The sequence below is a fragment of the Pagrus pagrus genome, assembly GCF_965226575.1.
Source record: "Pagrus pagrus genome assembly, chromosome: 19".
In the NCBI taxonomy this organism is placed as follows: domain Eukaryota; kingdom Metazoa; phylum Chordata; class Actinopteri; order Spariformes; family Sparidae; genus Pagrus; species Pagrus pagrus.
The window spans coordinates 544,806-566,727 of NC_140203.1; the positions used below are offsets into that span (position 1 = coordinate 544,806).

General features: G+C 45.2%; 3 protein-coding genes across 4 annotated transcripts; 2 read left to right on the plus strand and 1 right to left on the minus strand.

The window, feature by feature from the left end:
* The first annotated feature begins 1,237 nt into the window (after positions 1 to 1,237).
* Positions 1,238 to 9,611, plus strand: il7r (interleukin 7 receptor). 2 transcript variants are annotated; one of them, XM_084382875.1, is made up of 8 exons: positions 1,238 to 1,591; positions 4,643 to 4,775; positions 4,868 to 5,022; positions 5,487 to 5,638; positions 5,719 to 5,938; positions 6,779 to 6,866; positions 6,953 to 7,025; positions 7,289 to 9,611. In XM_084382875.1, exons 1-8 carry the CDS (start codon positions 1,498 to 1,500, stop codon positions 7,682 to 7,684), a joined length of 1,311 nt encoding a protein of 436 aa, XP_084239001.1. In that variant the 5' UTR covers positions 1,238 to 1,497; the 3' UTR covers positions 7,685 to 9,611. The 2 variants fall into 2 exon arrangements, with proteins under 2 accessions (XP_084239001.1, XP_084239002.1); XM_084382876.1 differs by having other exon boundaries at positions 7,292 to 9,611.
* A 760-nt stretch (positions 9,612 to 10,371) lies between these two features.
* capslb (calcyphosine-like b) lies at positions 10,372 to 17,878 on the minus strand. Its single transcript, XM_084384032.1, has 5 exons — positions 17,616 to 17,878; positions 16,951 to 17,127; positions 13,078 to 13,255; positions 12,793 to 13,002; positions 10,372 to 10,636 (listed from the first exon to the last, which is right to left on the minus strand). Exons 2-5 carry the CDS (start codon positions 17,085 to 17,087, stop codon positions 10,535 to 10,537), a joined length of 627 nt encoding a protein of 208 aa, XP_084240158.1. The 5' UTR covers positions 17,088 to 17,127; positions 17,616 to 17,878; the 3' UTR covers positions 10,372 to 10,534.
* An 871-nt stretch (positions 17,879 to 18,749) lies between these two features.
* On the plus strand, positions 18,750 to 21,798 carry LOC311275386 (uncharacterized protein). The gene is made up of 2 exons (XM_084383907.1): positions 18,750 to 18,978; positions 20,110 to 21,798. The coding sequence occupies exons 1-2, from the start codon at positions 18,807 to 18,809 to the stop codon at positions 21,309 to 21,311; spliced, it is 1,374 nt and encodes a 457-aa protein (XP_084240033.1). The 5' UTR covers positions 18,750 to 18,806; the 3' UTR covers positions 21,312 to 21,798.
* Positions 21,799 to 21,922: the final 124 nt, after the last annotated feature.

Here is a 21,922-nt window from a genome sequence, read left to right on the forward strand (position 1 = left end):
GACGGAGGATGACGGACGAAGACGGACACAGGCTAACACAAGCTAACACAGGTTACGAGCTAACACGAAGAAGGTTGGGAGCGGGACACCACAGAGGAATGACGGAGGGAAACGAAAACGATCTGACAAAGACATGAGGGAGAACAAAGGTTATATACAGACACACCACTGACGGGACGAGGAACAGGTGGAGTGAGCAGGGACACGGACAGGTGGAGTGAGTAGGGACACGGACAGGTGGAGTGAGTAGGGACACCGACAGGTGGAGTGGGCAGGGACACGGACAGGTGGAGTGGGCAGGGACACGGACAGGTGGAGTGAGTAGGGACACGGACAGGTGGAGTGGGCAGGGACACGGACAGGTGGAGTGAGCAGGGACACCGACAGGTGGAGTGAGCAGGGACACGGACAGGTGGAGTGAGCAGGGACAGGTGAGGGAACTAACTGGAAAACACACAGGAGGAACTGACGAGTAGGATGCGACACACAAGGGTGTAAGTAAAACAGGAAACAGGAACAAACGGACACTTTCTGAGTCGACCTGAACCAGCATTGACTCCGACACCTGAGTCCATTTAGTTTTAGTCTGCAGCTGTGTCTGGTTGATTGATTGATTGATTGATTGATTGATTGATTGGTCGGTCAGTTGGTTGGTCTGTTTATTTGATACTGGATGAGGTTTGTTTGAATTAAAGGATGAGTGTTGGGCCTTTGTGGAGGTATGCGCTCTACCCAGTTCTGTTCTAGTAGTCTAGTTGGGACCATCAATTATAAAATGAACCACATGCTGTGTTGAACAGGACTTGAGCCTAGTTATTGAGACCATCAACTCACTGGTAAACAACTCAGGTCAGAAATCAAGTGAAAAGTATTCTCATTTTTTCATGAGCTTACATACAATCAGGCTTCTGTTTGCAACCAGTGGAGTCACCACCTGCAGGTCATCAGAGAGAATGCAGGTTAACGAGGCCCTTCAGTGGCTGCAGGTCTCAGACCCTGACGCTCAGAGGGTTCGCTGTCCAATAACTCATCTTCCTCCTGTCATGAACCTGCTGTGAGTCGAACAAAGATGTTCTCTGATTTCCTGAACATCCTGTGAGCAAACCAACAACCAACCACCAGCCGCTACCCACCCCCTCCTCTGTACGCTCGCCCCTCCCTCTTCCTCTAAACGCGCCAGCTGACAAGAAAAGCTCTCAGCTGGTGAGACTGCAGCCATACGAGTCTGCAGCGACACGACCGACTTCATCAGTGCAGCAGTGAGGAGGCTCAGCGAGGAGGCTCAGCGAGGAGACGTGAGGAGACAGTGAGGAGGCTCAGTGAGGAGACAGTGAGGAGACAGTGAGGAGGCTCAGCGAGGAGACAGTGAGGAGGCTCAGTGAGGAGACAGTGAGGAGACAGTGAGGAGGCTCAGTGAGGAGGAGACAGTGAGGAGGCTCAGCGAGGAGACAGTGAGGAGGAGACAGTGAGGAGACAGTGAGGAGGCTCAGCGAGGAGATGCTGTCCGGCTGCTGGGTCCTGGTGCTGCTGCTGCTGCTGCTGCTGCCGGCTGTAACTGAGGCTCAGAGTGGTGACGGGGAAACTGACATGGGTGAGAAGATCATTTAAAACGTCTTTAAGATGCTTTAAAAGGACGAGAACACGTGATTTAGATCTTAAACATTTCTAAAAGTCAGTTCTGGTTCCGTCTCTGTGCTAGTACTGACTCCTCTTTACTAAACTCGTCTCTCACGGCCCGTACTGGATCCACACAAAAATCATTAAATGTTCAGATCCTCAGGATTCAGAAGTTTTTTTCAACTGTATTTATTGTCTTTTTAAAACATGTAATTTAGTACAAAACAAATAACAACATTCACACACATCCACACGTACCTCAAGTACCACTACACCGACAAGTAAAACAATACAAAATATATTAAGAATAAGCAAAATAAACAGATAAAAATTAAAAATAAATAGAAAAAATAAACAGAATAAAACATGTCACATAATATTTTTTTTGTAAATATATATATAAAGGGGGGAGACCTACAGGGAGATTATAGTTAAGCACAGTATTCGGCACCAAATGTTTGACACAGATGCTGAACGTATGACCGGATACGACTTTCCTTTCAAGACGTTTACACACAGATGAGACATCAAGGCAAGGCACACATTCATTAAAGACTGTGAAACATATCACATAACATCCTCAGGTGTTACTGAGCAGCACACTGACTGTGGGTCAGCAGGAGACACTGACTGTGGGTCAGCAGGAGACACTGACTGTGGGTCAGCAGGAGACACTGACTGTGGGTCAGCAGGAGACACTGACACTGACTGTGGGTCAGCAGGAGACACTGACTGTGGGTCAGCAGGAGACACTGACACTGACTGTGGGTCAGCAGGAGACACTGACTGTGGGTCAGCAGGAGACCCTGACACTGACTGTGGGTCAGCAGGAGACCCTGACTGTAGGTCAGCAGGAGACACTGACTGTGGGTCAGCAGGAGACCCTGACACTGACTGTGGGTCAGCAGGAGACCCTGACTGTAGGTCAGCAGGAGACACTGACTGTGGGTCAGCAGGAGACCCTGACACTGACTGTGGGTCAGCAGGAGACCCTGACTGTGGGTCAGCAGGAGACACTGACTGTAGGTCAGCAGGAGACCCTGACTGTGGGTCAGCAGGAGACCCTGACACTGACTGTAGGTCAGCAGGAGACACTGACTGTGGGTCAGCAGGAGACACTGACTGTGGGTCAGCAGGAGACCCTGACTGTGGGTCAGCAGGAGACACTGACTGTGGGTCAGCAGGAGACACTGACACTGACTGTGGGTCAGCAGGAGACACTGACTGACAGGCTCCTGTTGTGGGTGGATTATGTAACATGTTGACCAATAATCTTTACACAAAGTTGACTAATTGATTGATTGATTGATTGATTGATTATATGATATAGTTGTTCACTGGTTTGCAAACAGAGACTCTCTGTCTGCTGGAGTCCGTTTATCAGCGCTGATGTGAATCTCATCAGCTCTGCAGTCAGAAACTAAAGTAGTGGACTTAAAGATTGTTTAAAATCGATCGAGTCGCTTCTGAATTAAAAACACATCCTCTGCTGCTCTCTGACTCATATCAGTTCACTGAATCTCCTCAGACCACACGAAACATCTGAGACGACACGTTTCTGTTTTTGGTGGAAGGATCAATCGATTCATGGTAAAACTAATAATCGACAGATTAATTGACAGGAGGATTTGTTGGGAGGATTACTTCAAAGATACAGTAATCCTGATACATTTACTAATTACCTGTTTAAAAATGTAGTCAGTAGTGTAATCCAAGTTTCACAAAATGATTGATGATGGGATGATGATGGGTGGATGATGGGTGGATGATGGGTGACGGGTGGATGACGGGTGGGTAATGGATGACGGGTGGATGATGGGTGACGGGTGGATGATGGGTGATGACGGGTGGATGACGGGTGGATGATGGGTGAGTAATGGATGACGGGTGGATGATGGGTGAGTAATGGATGACGGGTGGATGATGGGTGGGTAATGGATGACGGGTGGATGATGGGTGGGTAATGGATGACGGGTGGATGATGGGTGAGTAATGGATGACGGGTGGATGATGGGTGGGTAATGGATGACGGGTGGATGATGGGTGACGGGTGGATGATGGGTGATGACGGGTGGGTAATGGATGATGGGTGATGACGGGTGGATGACGGGTGGATGACGGGTGGATGATGGGTGATGACGGGTGGATGACGGGTGGATGATGGGTGAGTAATGGATGACGGGTGGATGATGGGTGGGTAATGGATGACGGGTGGATGATGGGTGACGGGTGGATGATGGGTGGATGATGGGTGACGGGTGGATGATGGGTGGATGACGGGTGGGTAATGGATGACGGGTGGATGATGGGTGATGACGGGTGGATGATGGGTGATGACGGGTGGATGATGGGTGGATGACGGGTGGGTAATGGATGACGGGTGGATGATGGGTGACGGGTGGATGACGGGTGGATGATGGGTGATGACGGGTGGATGATGGGTGACGGGTGGATGACGGGTGGATGATGGGTGACGGGTGGATGACGGGTGGATGATGGATGATGGGTGGATGATGGGTGAGTAATGGATGATGGGTGGGTAATGGATGACGGGTGGATGACGGGTGGATGATGGGTGGATGATGGGTGGGTAATGGATGACGGGTGGATGACGGTTGGATGATGGGTGGATGATGGGTGGGTAATGGATGATGGGTGGATGATGGATGGGTAATGGATGACGGGTGGATGATGGGTGGATGATGGGTGGATGATGGGTGGGTAATGGATGATGGGTGGATGATGGATGGGTAATGGATGACGGGTGGATGATGGGTGGATGACGGGTGGATGATGGGTGGGTAATGGATGACGGGTGGATGATGGGTGAGTAATGGATGACGGGTGGATGATGGGTGGATGACGGGTGGATGACGGGTGGATGATGGGTGGGTAATGGATGATGGGTGGATGACGGGTGGATGACGGGTGGATGACGGGTGGATGATGGGTGGGTAATGGATGACGGGTGGATGATGGGTGGATGACGGGTGGATGACACTGTTCTGACTCTCTCCCTCCTCAGAGCTCAGACTCAGCTGCACCTCCCACATCATGACAGACGGCAGCAATCTGACCTGTCGGCTGGTTGGAGGGCGGAGCGACAGTGAGGATGATGAAGATGATGAAGCTGACGCCATAGAGAGAATGACGGCCTGGTAAACCAGACATCAGTCGGAGCTGGTGACACGTTCACAGGACTCACAGGAGACTCGGCCGATGACACGCGGCTCTGTTCTTGTGTCCACAGCTACAACGACTGGAGCGAGATGGAGGAGAACTGTGTGGAGGGTTTCGGGGACACCGTCAGCTCCAAAGCTCTGAACCCCATCTTCCTCTTCAATGTGACGGCTCACCTGAAGAGAGGAGGCGGGATTTCAACCGTGATCGACCTGAAGAAAATAGGTAACAGCTCCAGGCTGAGCTCCTGATGTGTGTTCAGACCTCAGGATGTGTCCTGACTCATGTGGTCGAGTAAGCTGACACAGTTCCCTCTGAGCAAAAACACCTCAAACTAAGGTTTTCAACGTTTTCAAAGATCCAGTGGAGAGCCACGATGACGTCTTTTTAGACTTCTGGTATTCAACGTTCCTCAGTGACGTCCAGGTGACGTCCTTACAGGGTTCAAAATCAAAGTTTTACACATCTTTTCAACTTCAGTTACAGACTTATAACGAACTTTGTTTTGTAGCCTTAACCTGACCAAACAGCGACTGTTTCACAACGTGTTCGTCCGGTACGCAGTCACTGGTACTCTCCAGTGGTCATGCTGTTCTGTGACTCTGTGGCAGACAGCTGGTTCTGTTGTTTGTATGAGGACATGTTGGTCGCTGTCAACCTCATCGTTGTCTTCTGTTGTGTCCCTGCAGTTAAACCGAAAAGTCCTCAGGTGTGGAACGTGACTTTCAACCAGGAGTCCGACCAGACTTTCATTTATATTCACACTCCGTACCACAAAGATTACCTGAAAGTAGCCAATCAGCTCTTCCAGCTGCACGTCTGGAACACGAGCAGCAGCATAGTAAGATTGTTTGATTTGTGCGGCCTCTTTCTGCTCGGCAATGGTTGAGTTGTTCACAGTTTGTTCCTGTTTGACCACAGTATCAGAACGTCTCCTCATCGGACCACGTCATCCTGAAGATTGACATGGAGCGCCTCCGAAGTAACGCAACGTACCAGGTCAAAGTACGAGCCATACCGCAGAATTTCCTGCAGGGTTCCTGGAGCGAGTGGAGTGAGACGTTCAGTTTCTCTACTGCTGCTGTTACTGTTCGTAACACTGCTGGCAGAGATGGACAGAGTACTCGACCCCAGTACTTGAGTAAGAGTACAAATACTACTGGTCAAAATTTACTCCGTTACAAGTAAAAGTAGCTCAGTCGACATGTTACTCGAGTAAGAGTAAAAAAGTACTTGCTTTTAAAGATACTTAAGTATCCAAAAGTACATGCTTTTAAATTTACTTTAAGTGAAAGTAAGAGTAAGAGTAAATTTCTTATTTTTCACATCAATGAATTACTATATTTTTTTCTAAATGAATTTAAGGACCTTTTAACTCTTGCTTCTGAGAATTAACTCTTTGAAACCAGCTGCACTGATGTGCTTGCTTTTAGACCCACAATGTGACATAAAGCCTGCAGAAACACCTATAAAAACAAATAAATGAATGGGATCACAGTTCGCGGTTTTGTGTTGACAAACGCCGTCGATAGCGTGGCTACTTTGGTGGTATGCTTATGGGGAGGGATGACGTATTTCCACTTTTACGTAGATCCCGGTGGAGAGCGTGCACTGTGATAGGTTCCCTTCTTTGACAAACAGCTTGTGGCCAATAGTATTTTAGAAAAAAAAAAAAAAAAAGCAGACCTGAAAGTAACAAGTACTTTTCAGCCTTCCTAGAAATTAACTCGAGTAAAAGTAAAAATATTTGTCTTGGAAATGTATTCAAGTAAGAGTAATAAGTACCAAATAAATCTAATACTCAAGTAAAGTACAAATCCTCTGGATATGTACTTAAGAACAGTACTCAAGTAAATTTACTCCATTACTGTCCACCACTGACTGCTGGTGACAGTAAGTCAGCTTCTACTCATTCTGCTTCTTGAGAAGATAAAAGACAACGTCAGAGGAGAATAACGACATTTTTCATCTCTTTTTACAGATGAGCATACGGAGACGTACACACTGATTGTGTGTCTCGTTCTTCTGCTGGTGGTGACTTCCAGTGTTGTTTTGTTCTGGAAAAACAAGTATGAAATCTTTGTTTCCTTGTCAGAAGATCAGAGGATTTTGTTGCGTGTTGTACGTTAATATTTATTTTTTCTTTCCTTCACAGAATATTTACCTTCATGTGGCCGAGCATCCCGCACCCTAAACACACACTGGTGCAGATCTGCAAGCCAAATAAAGTGAGTCCTTTACTGCGATGGTCATCCAAAGAAAAACCAGAGCGTCAAATGTGAAACCTCTCAGTAGGGATCGGGTGACAGCTCCATCCAGTGGTCATAAGATGTATGACTCTGTGTCTGATGGGGGTTTTAGATGCTGCTGTGACCGAGTGTTAAACGCGTTGTCAGTATTTGAAGCATCACGATGCTTAAAGTTGTTTTTGTTCCTCAAACAACAAAACGCCCATCCCATAATAACCTCCTGTGCTTTTTCCTGTTGTCAGCAGGGCCTCCTGCTCAACTTCAAACCTGAGGTGTTCAGCGCTCTCAAGGTTTACCCCATGGAGAAGACAGAGGAGGAGACGGAGCCGTCGATCACCGCTGCTGCTGCTGAAGACACACGGTCCAATCCCGCCTGCTCCACCCACAGCTCTGACTCCTCCAGGAGCACCACCAGCGTCAGCACGGAGGAGCTGGAGCTGTTGAGCAGGAGCTCCTCCGACGGAGAGGACAGCCTCCAGAGCGCCAGTCTGTCCCCCGTCCACGTCCCCCAGCCGGAGCAGAGACTTCACAGCCCTCAGCCTGAGTGCAGCGGTGGAGGAAATGAAGCTGAGGAGTCTGGAGGGAGCCAGCAGGAGGAGGCCTACGTCACCATGTCCAGTTTCTATCAGATCAAGTAGATCAGCAGAGGAACAGGGACTGACGGATGAACAGAACCAGGACTTCATCAAACTTCTGAGAATTATGCTTCAGGATGCTTTAATAAATCCGCAGGTCCAAACCTTATAACGTCCGAGGATACATCTGAGATCACATCCAAGCGATTAGATCAACAAGAAGGAAAGAAAATGTGTTTTTGTTTTGTTCTTCACCCAATGGATGGCATTCAACCCAGCCCACCTCTGGACCCCGTCAGCAAAATAAATAATAATTAATTAATAACTAATTAATTAATTGATTAATGGAACCCACTGACCTACAGATCAGACTGAGGAGTCAAACCGTTGTGAATGTCACACATTTATCAAGAGAAGTGATCACATGATTTATGTTCAGGAACGGACAATCAGCCAATCAGAGACAAAGACGTGACGTATTATTCTGCAAAGGCACATAAAGTTTTTTGATGCTATTATCTTTAGCAGCAGGTAAAGGCTCAGTCCGTCAGCTTGTTGAAGGACTTTTAGTTCGCTCCAACATGTGACGTGTAGCAGCTTGATGAATATGGACTGTTGACATGTAGCGTCTGTTGTATTCTGTAGTTTATGATTATATCAAGTATATTTTAATGTTATTTTACACATCATATACTCACAAACCTCCTCATGAACTCATCTGGAGTTGTTACAGGAACTATAGAGGATCAAACTAGTGTTTCTGTATGTTTTACTACACATCACAGCATACTGCTCCCGAGTCACAACCAGGCTGCCTGGGAGGAAGTCCGACAATGATATAATGATTTGGTCAAACAGATGGGTGACAAATCTCCTATAAGCACTTCGAGGATACCTTCTTAAAAACTACCTGAACCACCAGGAGGATCATTAGATCTCTTCAATGACTCTAGCAACCAATAACAAGAAACTAGATCTCTTTAATGAGCACAGGAACCACCTGAAGCATTCCCAGAGGCTCCACCTTAAAAATCCACCTTAAAAATCTCCTAACTGACCAAAGCTACAGATTAAAGTAGATGGAAACATTCAGAGCTTTCGTGTGTCTGCATCCAGAACGTTGCACTTACTCATGTTTTGCCTTTAATTTGTCACTCGTCTGTTTTAAGATTAACTGTAATTCTTGAAACATACGAGCAGCAGCGAGGTCCTCTGAAAGAAAGCTGCTCATGTCTGCACTGAAAGCTGTGGGAGAAGTCTCAGTGGGTCGGGTTCTTCTCCAGGTTATGAAGCGCTCAGTGGATCACATCGTGATGATCGCACCGAGCCTGCAGGAGAGATGTGGGTGTGTTGCTGCAGCAACCCGACACCAAACACACAAAGCTGCTTCTCAACGTGTTCGACACAACCTCCACCTCATGTTTCCTGACAGCGACGCTGAGGTCGACACAGAACGTCGCTTCACTGTCTGATTGTAATATTTCACTCAGGATTCAACTCGTCCAAACACACTGTAAATATGATCGCATGTCTGATTGTACCTGTGACGACAGTGATTTTATTTAAACAAGCCTTCAGTATAATGTTTCATATCAACGTACAATAAAAAAGACTTTTATAAAACATACTGTTGCCTGTAGTTTGTTTGTAGCTTTGGTGAACAAATGTTAATGAGAAGACAAACTGAATAAACAAACTGACTGTAAAAGGAGTTTTACTTTGATTATATGTGGCGGACCCTGCCACCTTTCTGGCTTCAAACAGTGTTCTGGGACCTTATTTTACTCTGAGATCATCTTGTTTATTCACTGATGGAGACAGTTTTATTAACTCATTAATATTGTAAATGTTGAGACTCTGACTTTGAATTTCTTCACCAGAATTACACAGAGCTGCTTTAAGATGATTTTTATGCAATAGGATTAAAGGAATAGTTCACTCTAGAACGAAATTCAGTCATCATGGACTCCCCCTCCTGCTGATGAGAAGTCCGGTGTAGTTTCTTATTCCTCAGAGTGCAGCTGCAGACCCGCGGTGCTTCCCTCCGGCAGCAGTAATCCATATAACGAGCGTCAGCGGCGTCCGAGAGGAAAAGGTCCATAAAACTACACAAACACTTTGTAATATTCCTCCATACTGCTCGTCCGCTGCAATCCAAGTGTCCTGAAGTGGCGACATCCAGAGTTTACTCCAAACGTCATTTAGTACATTTTTACAGCCTAAACAGTCGCTATGCTGCATCTGCCTGGAGGCAGCGAGTCTCCCTCACAGCGTTTGCACTACGGAAGCTGCACCGGACAAGATGAACGAGACTCGCGATAGATACACACCGGTGTTTACTTCCTGTTGTGAGCGACCGAGCGACACACAAACACAAGAGGGATCTGCTGCACTGGTGATTTGAAGCTCTGACACTCACAGCAGGATATATAGTAAATAGCAAACACAGCATAGCGACTGTTGAGGCTGTAAAAATGTACTAAATGACGTCGTTTGGAGTAAACTCTGGATGTCGCCACTTCAGGACACTTGGATTGCAGCGGACGAGCAGTATGCAGGAATATTACAAAGTTGTTGTGTAGTTTTATGGACCTCTTCGTCTCGGGCACATTAAAGCTCGTTATATGGATTATTGCTGCCGGAGGGAAGCACCGCGGGTCTGCAGCTGCACTCTGAGGAATAAGAAACTACACCGGACTTCTCATCAGCAGGAGGGGGAGTCCATGATGGCTGAATTTCGTTCTAGAGTGAACTATTCCTTTAAAGTCACTCTCTAAACTATGAGACTACGTTAATTTAGAGACATTTTCTAACAAATAAAAGCACAGAATGAGACGAGAGCGACTTCACACAATGTGACGCTGCTGTATAATAATGCATCCTGCTGGCTGGAGGGCCGAGTGCTGCTTCATGTCAGAGCTTCCAGGCGTTTTTCATCATGAGAATGAAGTAGACGTCGCTGTCTACGGAGGCGCTGACTCCACAGTAGTAGTTGACAAACTCCTCTTTGGTCACCTGTCGATCAGAGGAAAGATTATACAGCGTGACGACGGTCAGTGTCAGACGAGCGTGAGTCAAGAGTTCAACTACGAAGTCAGAAGGCAGAGAAAAGGTCAGATTATTGATCGGACAGCAGCTGGTTTCCATCCACTGACAAATTAAAAACGTCAAAAGAACAAAAGTTCAGGAGGATTGTGTTTGTGAAGATACTGACAGATAATTCACAGATATTTATACAGCTATAATAAAAAAGAGAATGTGCTTATTTGGATGGAAACAGCATGTGAGCAGTGTGTGTGTGAGTGAGGAGGATGATTTTTTGAGCGACAGTCAAACAGTCTGTAACGTCTCTGAGCAGAAACAGGCTGAGAAACACCGGCTACCCAACCTCTGACGTCTGTATGCTGTATGGTTCATGAGCCTGATCATCTTCACACATGACATTAGTCTTTAGTCTTTGTGGTTTATTTTATAAACAGAAACCATACAATATACTGCGCAGAAGGTTTCCACATGAGACAGTGAGGACGCTCTGTGGGGAAAATTCAGTTTCAGTCTGTTCCTGCTCCCACCACCAAACCAACAGCTTGTTTACCAGAACGACGCTCAGTCAGAGTTTCCAGGCATTTCTCATCATCACAATAAAGTAGACGTCTGTATCGATGGAGGCGCTCACACCAGCATAATAATTCATAAACTCCTCCTGGGTCACCTTCAGAGAGCAACAGCAGCATCAATGTCCATCACATCAATAAAGACAACTCTTCAGCTGTAACAGAGACGCTGACACGCTCACTGACCTGCACACACAAAACCTCAGCGCCTCAAGGAACAGTTCACCCAGACTGCAAACCCCCCATCACCTCCTGATGATATACAGTCAGGCTCAGTCATCATCCCCTCCTGATGATATAAAGTCAGGCTCAGCCATCACCTCCTCCTGATGATATACAGTCAGGCTCAGTCATCGTCTCCTCCTGATGATATAAAGTCAGGCTCAGTCATCATCTCCTCCTGATGATATAAAGTCAGGCTCAGCCATCATCTCCTCCTGATGATGTATAGTCAGGCTCAGTCATCGTCTCCTCCTGATGATATAAAGTCAGGCTCAGTCATCGTCTCCTCCTGATGATATACAGTCAGGCTCAGTCATCATCACCTCCTGATGATATAAAGTCAGGCTCAGCCATCATCTCCTCCTGATGATGTATAGTCAGGCTCAGCCATCGTCTCCTCCTGATGATATAAAGTCAGGCTCAGTCATCGTCTCCTCCTGATGATATAAAGTCAGGCTCAGTCATCGTCTCCTCCTGATGATATACAGTCAGGCTCAGTCATCATCACCTCCTGATGATATACAGTCAGGCTCAGTCATCATCCCCTCCTGATGATATACAGTCAGGCTCAGCCATCGTCTCCTCCTGATGATATACAGTCAGGCTCAGTCATCGTCCCCTCCTGATGATATAAAGTCAGGCTCAGCCATCGTCTCCTCCTGATGATATAAAGTCAGGCTCAGCCATCGTCTCCTCCTGATGATATAAAGTCAGGCTCAGTCATCGTCTCCTCCTGATGATATAAAGTCAGGTGAAGTCTCGTAGTCCACAGAACATTTCTGGAGCTTCACAGTAAAACAGAGTTGCAGCGTTCTGCTGAACACCTGAAGCAGCTGGAGATGATTTAAACATCAGATGTCTCCATGCAGCTCGTCTGCTGTGATCAAAGTCTGCAGAAGCCCCGAGATCAGAACCTCTGAACCTCCTCAGTGACTCCTACAGTCACCTACAGGACTCACAAGACCACCTAAGAGAACCCTAAAACCTCTTAGATAGCTGCTCCAACCTCCTAACAGCACTAGAACCTCCTGAATTATCACATGACCCTCCTAAAGAACAGGGGCCACCGACATGACCTCCAGAACATCCTTAATGACCAGTACATTCACCTTTATGGATCCATAGACCCTCCTACAGGACCAGTAGAACCACTTACCTAAACAAGTCTCCAGCTACTCCAGTTGTTTAGGACAATGCTGTTTCACTGTGAAGCTCCAGAAATGTTCTGGACTACAGAACTTCACCTGACTTTCATCAACATGGAGGAAGGAGATGATGCCTGGGTTTTGTATTTTTGGGTGAACTGTACCTTTAAGCTGCCTGTCTGTTTTTTACCTGTCCATCTTTGTCATATGGAGAATCAAAGCTGTCCAAGAACTTCCTGAACACCTGGTCCTCGGTCCACTCCCCGTTCTGATACTTGGGGTGGTACTTGGCGTTATAAACGCCCCTCAGGTCCTCGATGGTGATCACGCCGTCGCCCGTTTTGTCCAGCTTCCTGAACGCCTGCATGACCACCTCCTTCCTGGCCTTAGACATCTGTGGCTGCAGAGAAACGATCATGGAGGATCAGAAACACGACACGGCGGTCAGCTGTGCAGTAACAGTGAGTACATTTACCCTCAGAGTGATGAGGAACTCGTCGAAGTCGATGCTGCCGCTCCCGTCGCGGTCGAACTGTTGAAAGAGAGCTGTGGCCTCTTGTTTCTCCATCAGGATGCCGTAGTCATTCAGACCCTTGAGGAACTCCTTCAGGTCCAGAGAGCGGCTGTTGTCATCGTCCATGATTTTAAAGGTCCTGACAGACAGAACAGCATGAAGATATTTCATGTTTCTGTACCACAGAACAGAAACAACTGCGTTCTGCCTCCAACGTCAGGAGACGACCAGTTTTACCTCCTATCAACGAGCTTCATCATGATATGAACCATTATTACTGTTTTAATACGTTTACTGCATTAAGTTCATATTTCAGTTCAGTCACAAGGTATCTTCGTTGTTTTTTATTCATATTTTATACACCCAGTGACACAAGAAGCAAAACCAACAGAGCAAATCAAAAACTATATTTTGATTTTCATCTGTAAACGTATGAACCTGTGTATTTAAAAATGTGTGACATCTTTAATTCATGTACAGATTAACTGAGAACCCTGTTAATTAAAAAATATAATAAAAATCATAAATTGTCATTGATTAAATAATGTGTCAACAACATTTTACTGTTGCAGCCGGGGAAGAGGGTTCAAATGAACTTATTACAAATCATTGTGTGGTTTAAAAATGGTGTTTGATTTATAATCTGTGAGGTCAGTGACTGCAGCTGGAGCACAAGCACGCTGTTACAGTAAACTGGAGTACTACAGTACAAGTACCTGAACACTGTGCTCAGTCAAGTCTAAAGTCGTTAGAAGCTGCTGAGAAATGTGTCTGATGGTGTTTCAACATCTGTTTCCCTCCATCAGGTCTTTACTGCAGAGTGTAACAGGGTCACAGTCGGGTGTGGTGAGGTCATGTCGGGGCATTATGGGTCAGAACAACAGGCTGCAGACGGAGAACACACAACCCCAGAGTAACAATAATTGCATGAGCTGATGTTTATGGACGATGTTGTTAATGTGAGACTTTAGCAGTGAGCCGGGTGTGTTCATGATGAGGATTGTTGTTGTGGTGTTGCTGTGTTGAAACAGAAGACTGTATCTGTATGAACCGCTCCATTACTCTCTTGGAGCGGTGAAGCTACAGTACCATCACCGCCGTTTAAAAGTACTCGGATACAAGTAAAAGTCGTGCATTGAGACTCTTTAGTGAAATGTAAAGTTGAAATGAGAAGTAGTGATGTGAGTCCACACGCTCGCTGTCATCTGTGGACTCACTACTTCTCATTTGTGAACACAGATACACAGAGGAGGCCTCACAAACCTCCTGCAGGATGAGCTCCTTAACTAAGTTAACTAAATGTACAATACAAGATTACATCTATTTATACTCTGCAACCACATGACTGTCATAAGACAGAACTCATGTCTGAAGCCAACAGACACAAGATTTCACTTTACATACATAATGTTGCATCTACAAGTGTTAGGTTTCATAACATATCGAAATACTGAGGGACATTGGAGCTGAAGCCTGTAACTGAGCAGATAGTTGAGCCGTCGTGTCAACGCGGCGCTGTGACGGCAGCTGAGCATCAACAACAAAACCACAGGATCAGCAACAACAACACGGTGACGTGACAGTAAAAACCAAAGACATGACAACATCCTGCAGGCTGGAGAGCAGCGCGGCGCTACGCTCGAGTATCACAGGAAGACTGCGACCTCACACACACACCGTCAACACCACACACACACTGTATGGACGCATTACACGTTATCATTAAACTTCACGATAACATCAGTGAGTCTCTCACATCAAGTAAGAGATCTGTGTGGTGGAAAGTTTTATTTAGAAGTGAACAAATAATAGATCATTTACACGAGGCTGTCTTTGTGTAGTTTAATAAAGTGGTAAAAGCAAAGAACAAACAGAGTTAACCAGTTTGAGCTGAAAGGCCTCATCCACCAAGCAAACCCTGACAACGAGTCACAGACACAGTCACAGCTCACTCAGAGATACGATGAGAAAGGGAGGTTTTCCCAAAACAGTGTGGAGCTGCAGAGACAGCCTTGGATGTACCCACAACACCTGACATGCATCCGCCGTCACATAACTCAGCGAGGTCACTGTGCAAAAGTAGGTCAAACAGTTCGTAGTTAGGCCAGGTCATAATTCACAGTGCTAAAGGTGTGATAGACTGTAAGGTTAAAGGTCAATACGTGAAATAAAACAGGGCAAAGTAACAACAACATGTGTGGTTACACGCAAATGATACTACAGCACTCATCATAACTTTTGAAATGATTTGATGCTTTATATGCTTTGATACTAAACGTCTGAGATAAATACGTCTGCACACCGTCCTGCTGCCACCCACACTCACGACCGACCACATGTGGATTCATCCACCACTGAAAATAGTCCCCGACAGATGCTCTATTTCCCCCTGTGTGTTTGATCAAGCTGCTGTGAGGGAGCAGCTGTCTGAGGAGACGACTGAGCCTTCGTACACGTGAGACGTCACATATTGTGAGATGTGTTGGACGATGGAGCTGTTGATGGGCGGAGGAGCAGCACTGTGAAGGACTCTCCCTTCACAGTTAGTGACCTTCCTCTGAGCAGCGTCTGCCAGCTGAAGTAAACAGCACGTATCAGTCTGTGGACACAGAACATCTCAGAGTACGCTGATTGTTCTGTCCGTGTACAGAGTGCATGTGCGTCAACCCAAAGACGGTTCGACCCAGGTCACCATGAAGTAAACACGGACATCCAGCGACAGGTTAAACAGGAAGCTCTTCAGGGCTATTCAACTTTATCGAGCCTGTCAAAAAGACATCGGGTCTCTTGGCATCTTCTTCAGAACCACAAGCCCTCCAGCTCTGCACTGACAGGCTGAACTATTTATGAGCCTGACTCATTTGTAGACCTTGATAGTTTTTGAGAATTATATATAGAATTATAGATCCACGATGTCATAAACATTCAAACCAGCAGAGTCACTTCTGTACTTGTGCTTGTAGTGAAGTGTAATAATTATTCTATAAACAGCCCTCGGTTGTAAAAGATGAAAGCCAACTCAAACGTTTTCTATCCTGCGCCTCTGACCCTGGACCTCCTCCATCGATGGTCCGAACATGACATTTAATAAAACATTAATAAATATCATCTCCTCAGATCAGGTTGTGATCTCTGTGATCACAGCAGACGAGCTGCATGGAGACATCTGATGTTTGAATCATCTCCAGCTGCTTCAGGTGTTCAGCAGAACGCTGCAACTCTGTTTTACTGTGAAGCTCCAGAAATGTTCTGTGGACTACGAGACTTCACCTGAGTTTATATCATCAGGAGGAGACGATGACTGAGCCTGACTTTACATCATCAGGAGGAGATGATGGCTGAGCCTGACTTTATATCATCAGGAGGAGATGATGACTGAGCCTGACTTTATATCATCAGGAGGAGACGACGACTGAGCCTGACTTTATATCATCAGGAGGAGACGACGACTGAGCCTGACTTTATGTCATCAGGAGGAGACGATGGCTGAGCCTGACTTTATATGATCAGGAGATGATGACTGAGCCTGACTTTATTTACTTGCCTGAGAACCATCATGTCTAAGCTTTCTTCAGTATCAGGACGATGACTGAGTCTTAGATTTGGGTGAACTGATCCTTTCAGTGAGTTTTGTTGCGTGTGTGTTGAAGTTATCTAAAGTCTCAGTTTCAGAGGAATAAAGACGAAGATGAGTCTGACGCAGTTCGTCCACCATCAGTGGGCTGACGGCGCAGCAGAGACGTCCAGCAGCAGTTGTTCTCGTCTTTATTAAACTCACTGACTGTCTTCATGTGGACTCATTGAAACGATCTGATTGGCTGCTGTGGAGCTCACCTGCTCAGACCTTTGATACCAGACGACCCTCGGGCCAGACACTGCAGTCTCAGTCTCTCCACCGGGTCAGAACACTCAGACAGCCGTCGCTTGGCGTTCATCGCCATCTCTCTGTCGTGTCTCGACGTCCCGGCCATCACTGACGCCAGCGGCAGGAGGTGACGGTGGTTCACGGGACTGATGGTGAGAAGAATCAGACTGTTCATCAGACAGAACTCAACAACGTCTGGGTCAGTCTGAACAACAGAACCGGTTTGTTCTGAGAGTAACTCACAAGGTATCTTTACTCTAAAGTAAAGATACTCAGATACTATCTGACATTAAATGTACTTAAGTATCAAAAGTAGCAGTAAAAGTAACTGATCCATATATTTCTGTATGTGTACACTGTATACTTTAACACAGTACTTGAGTAAATGTACTTAGTTACATCTCATTACTGCTTTTGGATACTTTTTACAACAGTAACAGTTCTAATTACCTAGTATATAATTTTCTCCACATTTATTCGTTAGCTACAAAAAACACAATAATACTCTAAATAAATACTCTACTCTACATTATGAGTACTGTTACTCTTCATACTTTAAGTACATTCTGCTGGTATCCTGTCCTCTCCGCTGTTTGAATGTATTTACACATCGTGGTATTTCTACTTGACCTACATGAAATATCTGAGTACTTCTGCTGATGACCGGCTGTGGTATCTGGATACTGCAGCAACGTTACAGTTACTTTTCCCGCGAGATCGGAGTCGTTTGTTTCCGGGTGTTTGTCTTCAGAACCTCGTGCCAACAGGAAGCTGTGTGTGAAGAACGTGGAGATAAAAACAACAATATTAATGAGTGTGTGCTGAGCGTCACGTCACGTCTCCGTCCTCAGCTGGAAACAACAAACAGGAAGTTTGACTCCGACGATCCGCGGTTACTATGGAGACCTACTGTTCTGTCCTGTGATTGGCTGTTCAGAGTCTATTGAGCTCATTGAAAACATCACGTTATCAGTAAATACTACTAGTACGACTAAAAAACTGTATATCTTCAGTTTGAGTCGCAGTACTTGAACCACTGACGACAAGTACAAACTGTCTGTGTCTCAAAGATCATTTTAATGAGTCACGAGTCAAATGTTCGTTGGCTAACGTTGCTAACGATGTTAGCACCTCCTGTGGTTGCTTCACATTAAAAGTCTGCCACCGCCTTCAAATTAAAACGATTTGAATCTGTATTATTATGAAACACAGGAAGTGTTAATGATCATTAACTAAGCGCAGTAAATTATATCTGATAAATGATGATGATACACATGAAATCATATAATACTTTGGAAGTTAACTGCTGCTTTTAATAACCACTTCAGTTAAATACTAGCCGTACATTTATCTGTTTGTCACCGCCTCTTTTCAAACTCTCTTATTGTCCTTTATTTCTATTTAATGTATGTTTTTAATGACATCATTTTTGTTTGTAGATCTGAATTGCATCATAATTTCCGTATTGATGATCTCAATATTAATTTAATTGTCAAATACTGTGAGTCATTCTAATACTGTGCTAACTGACCACCAGGCCACTGACTTCACTGTCTGCAACATGTTTTCTTTGCTCCATGTTTTATTTAATTTCGGCTTAAAATCCTCCATGAGATAAGTTTTAAACAAGTTCTGAACAAAATGTCTTCAGTCGGAAGCGGAACTAAAAGCCTCCGCACTTCCCCTGTCGGAGCTGAACAGCGTGACACCAGCGGAAGTAAACAGCAGCAGCTAGTAGCATTAGCTGCTTCCTGTGTAATGAATGAAGTGGAAGACGGTACTGAGTCACAGCGCAGCTCATTATTGAATTAGTAATTAAAGAACAATGAGTTCCGCGGAGAGTTTGAGAGAGTTTGTCAGCGAGCGACTAACTGCTGCTGCTGAAGAAATATTCCGAGTGTTTCAAACAACTATCGTCCAGTACGAGGAGGAGATCGACCGGCAGCGCGTCATGCTGGATATCTGCTGGAAGCCCCAAGTGAAGTTACACAGGATCGGTGAGGACACGTTATTACTTTATAACGCTGCTGTTCAGAGCCCTGCAGTGGCCACAGAGGGGAGATATGCATCGCAGCCACGTTTCACTACATGCAGCGAACATACGAGTGTTTCCCCCGTGTTGGTTCATTCCACTCGGGACTCCGGAGGTTCTGAGTGTCCGCTGCACGGCTGGGCTCCGTTCTATAGAAGCCCGCTGCGAAACTCCGCGCAAAAAATGCTGATTTTACACACAAACCGTTCAGAACAACATGAGCAGCACTAAAACTCAACAGAAAGAGGTGTGACTCATTCAACCTATTAGGAAGACATGTCGGCATTGGTTTTGAGTCAGTGGGTCAGATGAGCTGGAAGCTATCGGAAAAAATGTAGATTTTACATTTAAAACATTAATGTCAAATACGAGGAGCATTAAAGTCCATATAACGAGGTGTGTCCTAATCACCCAGTGTATTAATACAATTCGGCATTGGTTTTGAGTCAGTGGGTCACATGACCTGCAGAATAGATCAATATTTTTATGAAATCAGCTCATTACACATTAGCAGTTAAAATATGTGAGTTATATGAAGACAAATTAGTATCATTTTTAATTAAATCATAATTTTAACAGTACGAATCTATTTAACTTAAAATTACCTGTGTTTGAGTCAGACAGTAATTTATTGATGGTTCCTGTGTTTCCTCTTACTGCCAGCAGGGGGTGTAGTTTCATTTTGCTTCAGAGTGTTTAACATTTATTAAATAAATCATCTGGCTTCACTGCAAAGTGTTGGGGCTTTTGTTTTATGGAACTGACTTTTATTTAAGTTTACTTCATGTTTTTATCAAATGACCAAACTTCTTTTAACGGCTATGGCTTTGTTTTTTACCAGCCTGTTGTAGGACTGCTGTTACTCTGTCAGTATGTATTTGATCACTTATCATACAATAAACAACATCCAGCCCATCCTGAGGCAGCAGTGGGCGGCATGTGTACGCGCCCGGGGACCAACTCCAGACCTTAGCCAGTGCCTTGGTCAAGGACACTGACTGGAGAATCAACCTGATGTAAATGTTTTTGATGGTGGAGGAAACCCACACAAACAATATGTGTATTCATTCACTGGCGTTGTTCTCTGTCCCTCCAGAGCTCCCACAGCAACATGTCTGTAAGGAGGAGGAGGTTCTGGCTGACCAGCAGCTCTGTGACCAGGAGAGGAACTCCAGTCTGGACCAAGAGGACCCAGAGCCTCCAGAGATTAAAGAGGAACAGGAGGAACTGTGCACCAGTCGGGAGGGAGAGCAGCTTGTACTGAAGGTTGAGACAGATACCGTCATGTTGACTCCAACTTATGAGGAAAGTGACCGCAGTGAAGCAGAACCAGAAAGTGACCGCCAGCTCCTCTCTAACAACTCTCATGTAGCTGAGAGCCAAGATCAGAAAGGAGGAAAACATGGAGATTCAGGATCAGCTGGAGATGGAGAGCCAAAGCAAAAGAAAAGACATCGCAGACGCAAAAGTCACAGTGATAATGCAAAAAACTCGACCTCATCAGACATTCACCATAACACTCACCCAGGTAACAAGTCTTTCAAATGTGACACATGTGGAAAGGCTTTCAAGTTTAAGTCCCTGTTGAATGCACACCTAAGAACCCACACAGGTGAGAAGCCGTATTCTTGCAAAACATGTGGGAAAGATTTCAGGATTCGTAGTCAATTAACAGTCCACATGAGAACTCACACAGGTGAGAACACGTATTCTTGCAAAACATGTGGGAAGACTTTTAGCCGTAGTGCTCACTTTACAGTTCACATGAGAACCCACACAGGTGAGAAGCCTTTTAACTGTGAAATTTGTGGGAAGGCTTTCAGCCGTCATGCTCACTTAACACGTCACAGTCAAATCCACACTGGTGAGAAGCCACATTCCTGCAAGACATGTGGGAAGACTTTCAGGCATCAGGGTTCCTTACCACTTCACATGAGAACTCACACAGGTGAGAGGCCGCATTCCTGCCAAACATGTGGGAAGACTTTCTCTGAATCATCTACTTTGAAAATGCATATGAGAATCCACACCGGTGAGAAGCCGTATTCTTGCAAGACATGTGGGAAGACTTTCAGGCATCATAGTTCCTTACCACCTCACATGAGAATCCACACAGGTGAGAAGCCATATTCGTGCCAAACATGTGGGAAGACTTTCAGGTCTTGTGGTGATCTAAAGAAACATACGAGAATCCACACAGGTGAGAGGCCATTTTCTTGCAACACATGTGGGAAAACATTGCGTGATTCATCTAGTTTGAAAAGGCACGTGAGAATCCACACAGGTGAGAAACCGTAACTCTGCAAGACTTGAGGACAAGTTTGTCTCATCAGTCTGCTTTGAAGAGACATTTGAGGACACGTACAGGCGAGTGACTTGTATTTCCAAAATACGTTGGAGGTGATTCGGTTCCAGTGTTTCATGAATAACTGCAGAACTTTAACTTGAAATGACTTGAAGAATCCTCAGAGGATCAATATTCACAGGAGAAATGATGAGCTGAAAGCTGAATGTGTACAATTTCCCTTTGAGAAAATATGTTTGTGTCAGTATCTTCATGCTGATTTGCCCGTATTTGGTAACATGATGATTAAAAAGTGGAGTTAATCAGTCTCATGTGTCCCACTTATTACCGCCCCTCGTAGCAGTTTAGAAAAGAGAACCACATTTCTTTGTGGAATTAAGCAGAGTAGATCTTCACCTTAATACAAAGAGTACAACAGACAGTGTAAACACACTGTAAAAAGAGCATAAAAATGGTGTTAAGTATAGTTAATTAAATGAATATAAATAACATGTAAGAAATGGAGTCAGATAAATAATTAAAAGTCTTTTTGAGTCTGCTTATGAATATTTTTTTGACCTAATTATTTTGCGAAGTTTAAAACTGTAGTCAGATAAGTTTTAAA

Bases quoted from the DNA above. Each gene is read 5' to 3' on its own strand.
- il7r (XM_084382875.1), top strand. From the start codon at position 1,498: ATGCTGTCCGGCTGCTGGGTCCTGGTGCTGCTGCTGCTGCTGCTGCTG. The intron at 5,639-5,718 runs GTAAGATTGTTT...GTTTGACCACAG, and splicing joins GGAACACGAGCAGCAGCATA to TATCAGAACGTCTCCTCATC. The intron at 5,939-6,778 runs GTAAGAGTACAA...CTCTTTTTACAG, and splicing joins TACTCGACCCCAGTACTTGA to ATGAGCATACGGAGACGTAC.
- LOC311275386 (XM_084383907.1), top strand. From the start codon at position 18,807: ATGAGTTCCGCGGAGAGTTTGAGAGAGTTTGTCAGCGAGCGACTAACT. The intron at 18,979-20,109 runs GTGAGGACACGT...CTGTCCCTCCAG, and splicing joins AGTGAAGTTACACAGGATCG to AGCTCCCACAGCAACATGTC.
- capslb (XM_084384032.1), bottom strand. From the start codon at position 17,087: ATGGCCGGGACGTCGAGACACGACAGAGAGATGGCGATGAACGCCAAG. The intron at 13,256-16,950 runs GTGAGCTCCACA...TCTGTCTGTCAG, and splicing joins GGTATCAAAGGTCTGAGCAG to GACCTTTAAAATCATGGACG. The intron at 10,637-12,792 runs GTAAAAAACAGA...TCTGATCGACAG, and splicing joins CATATGACAAAGATGGACAG to GTGACCAAAGAGGAGTTTGT.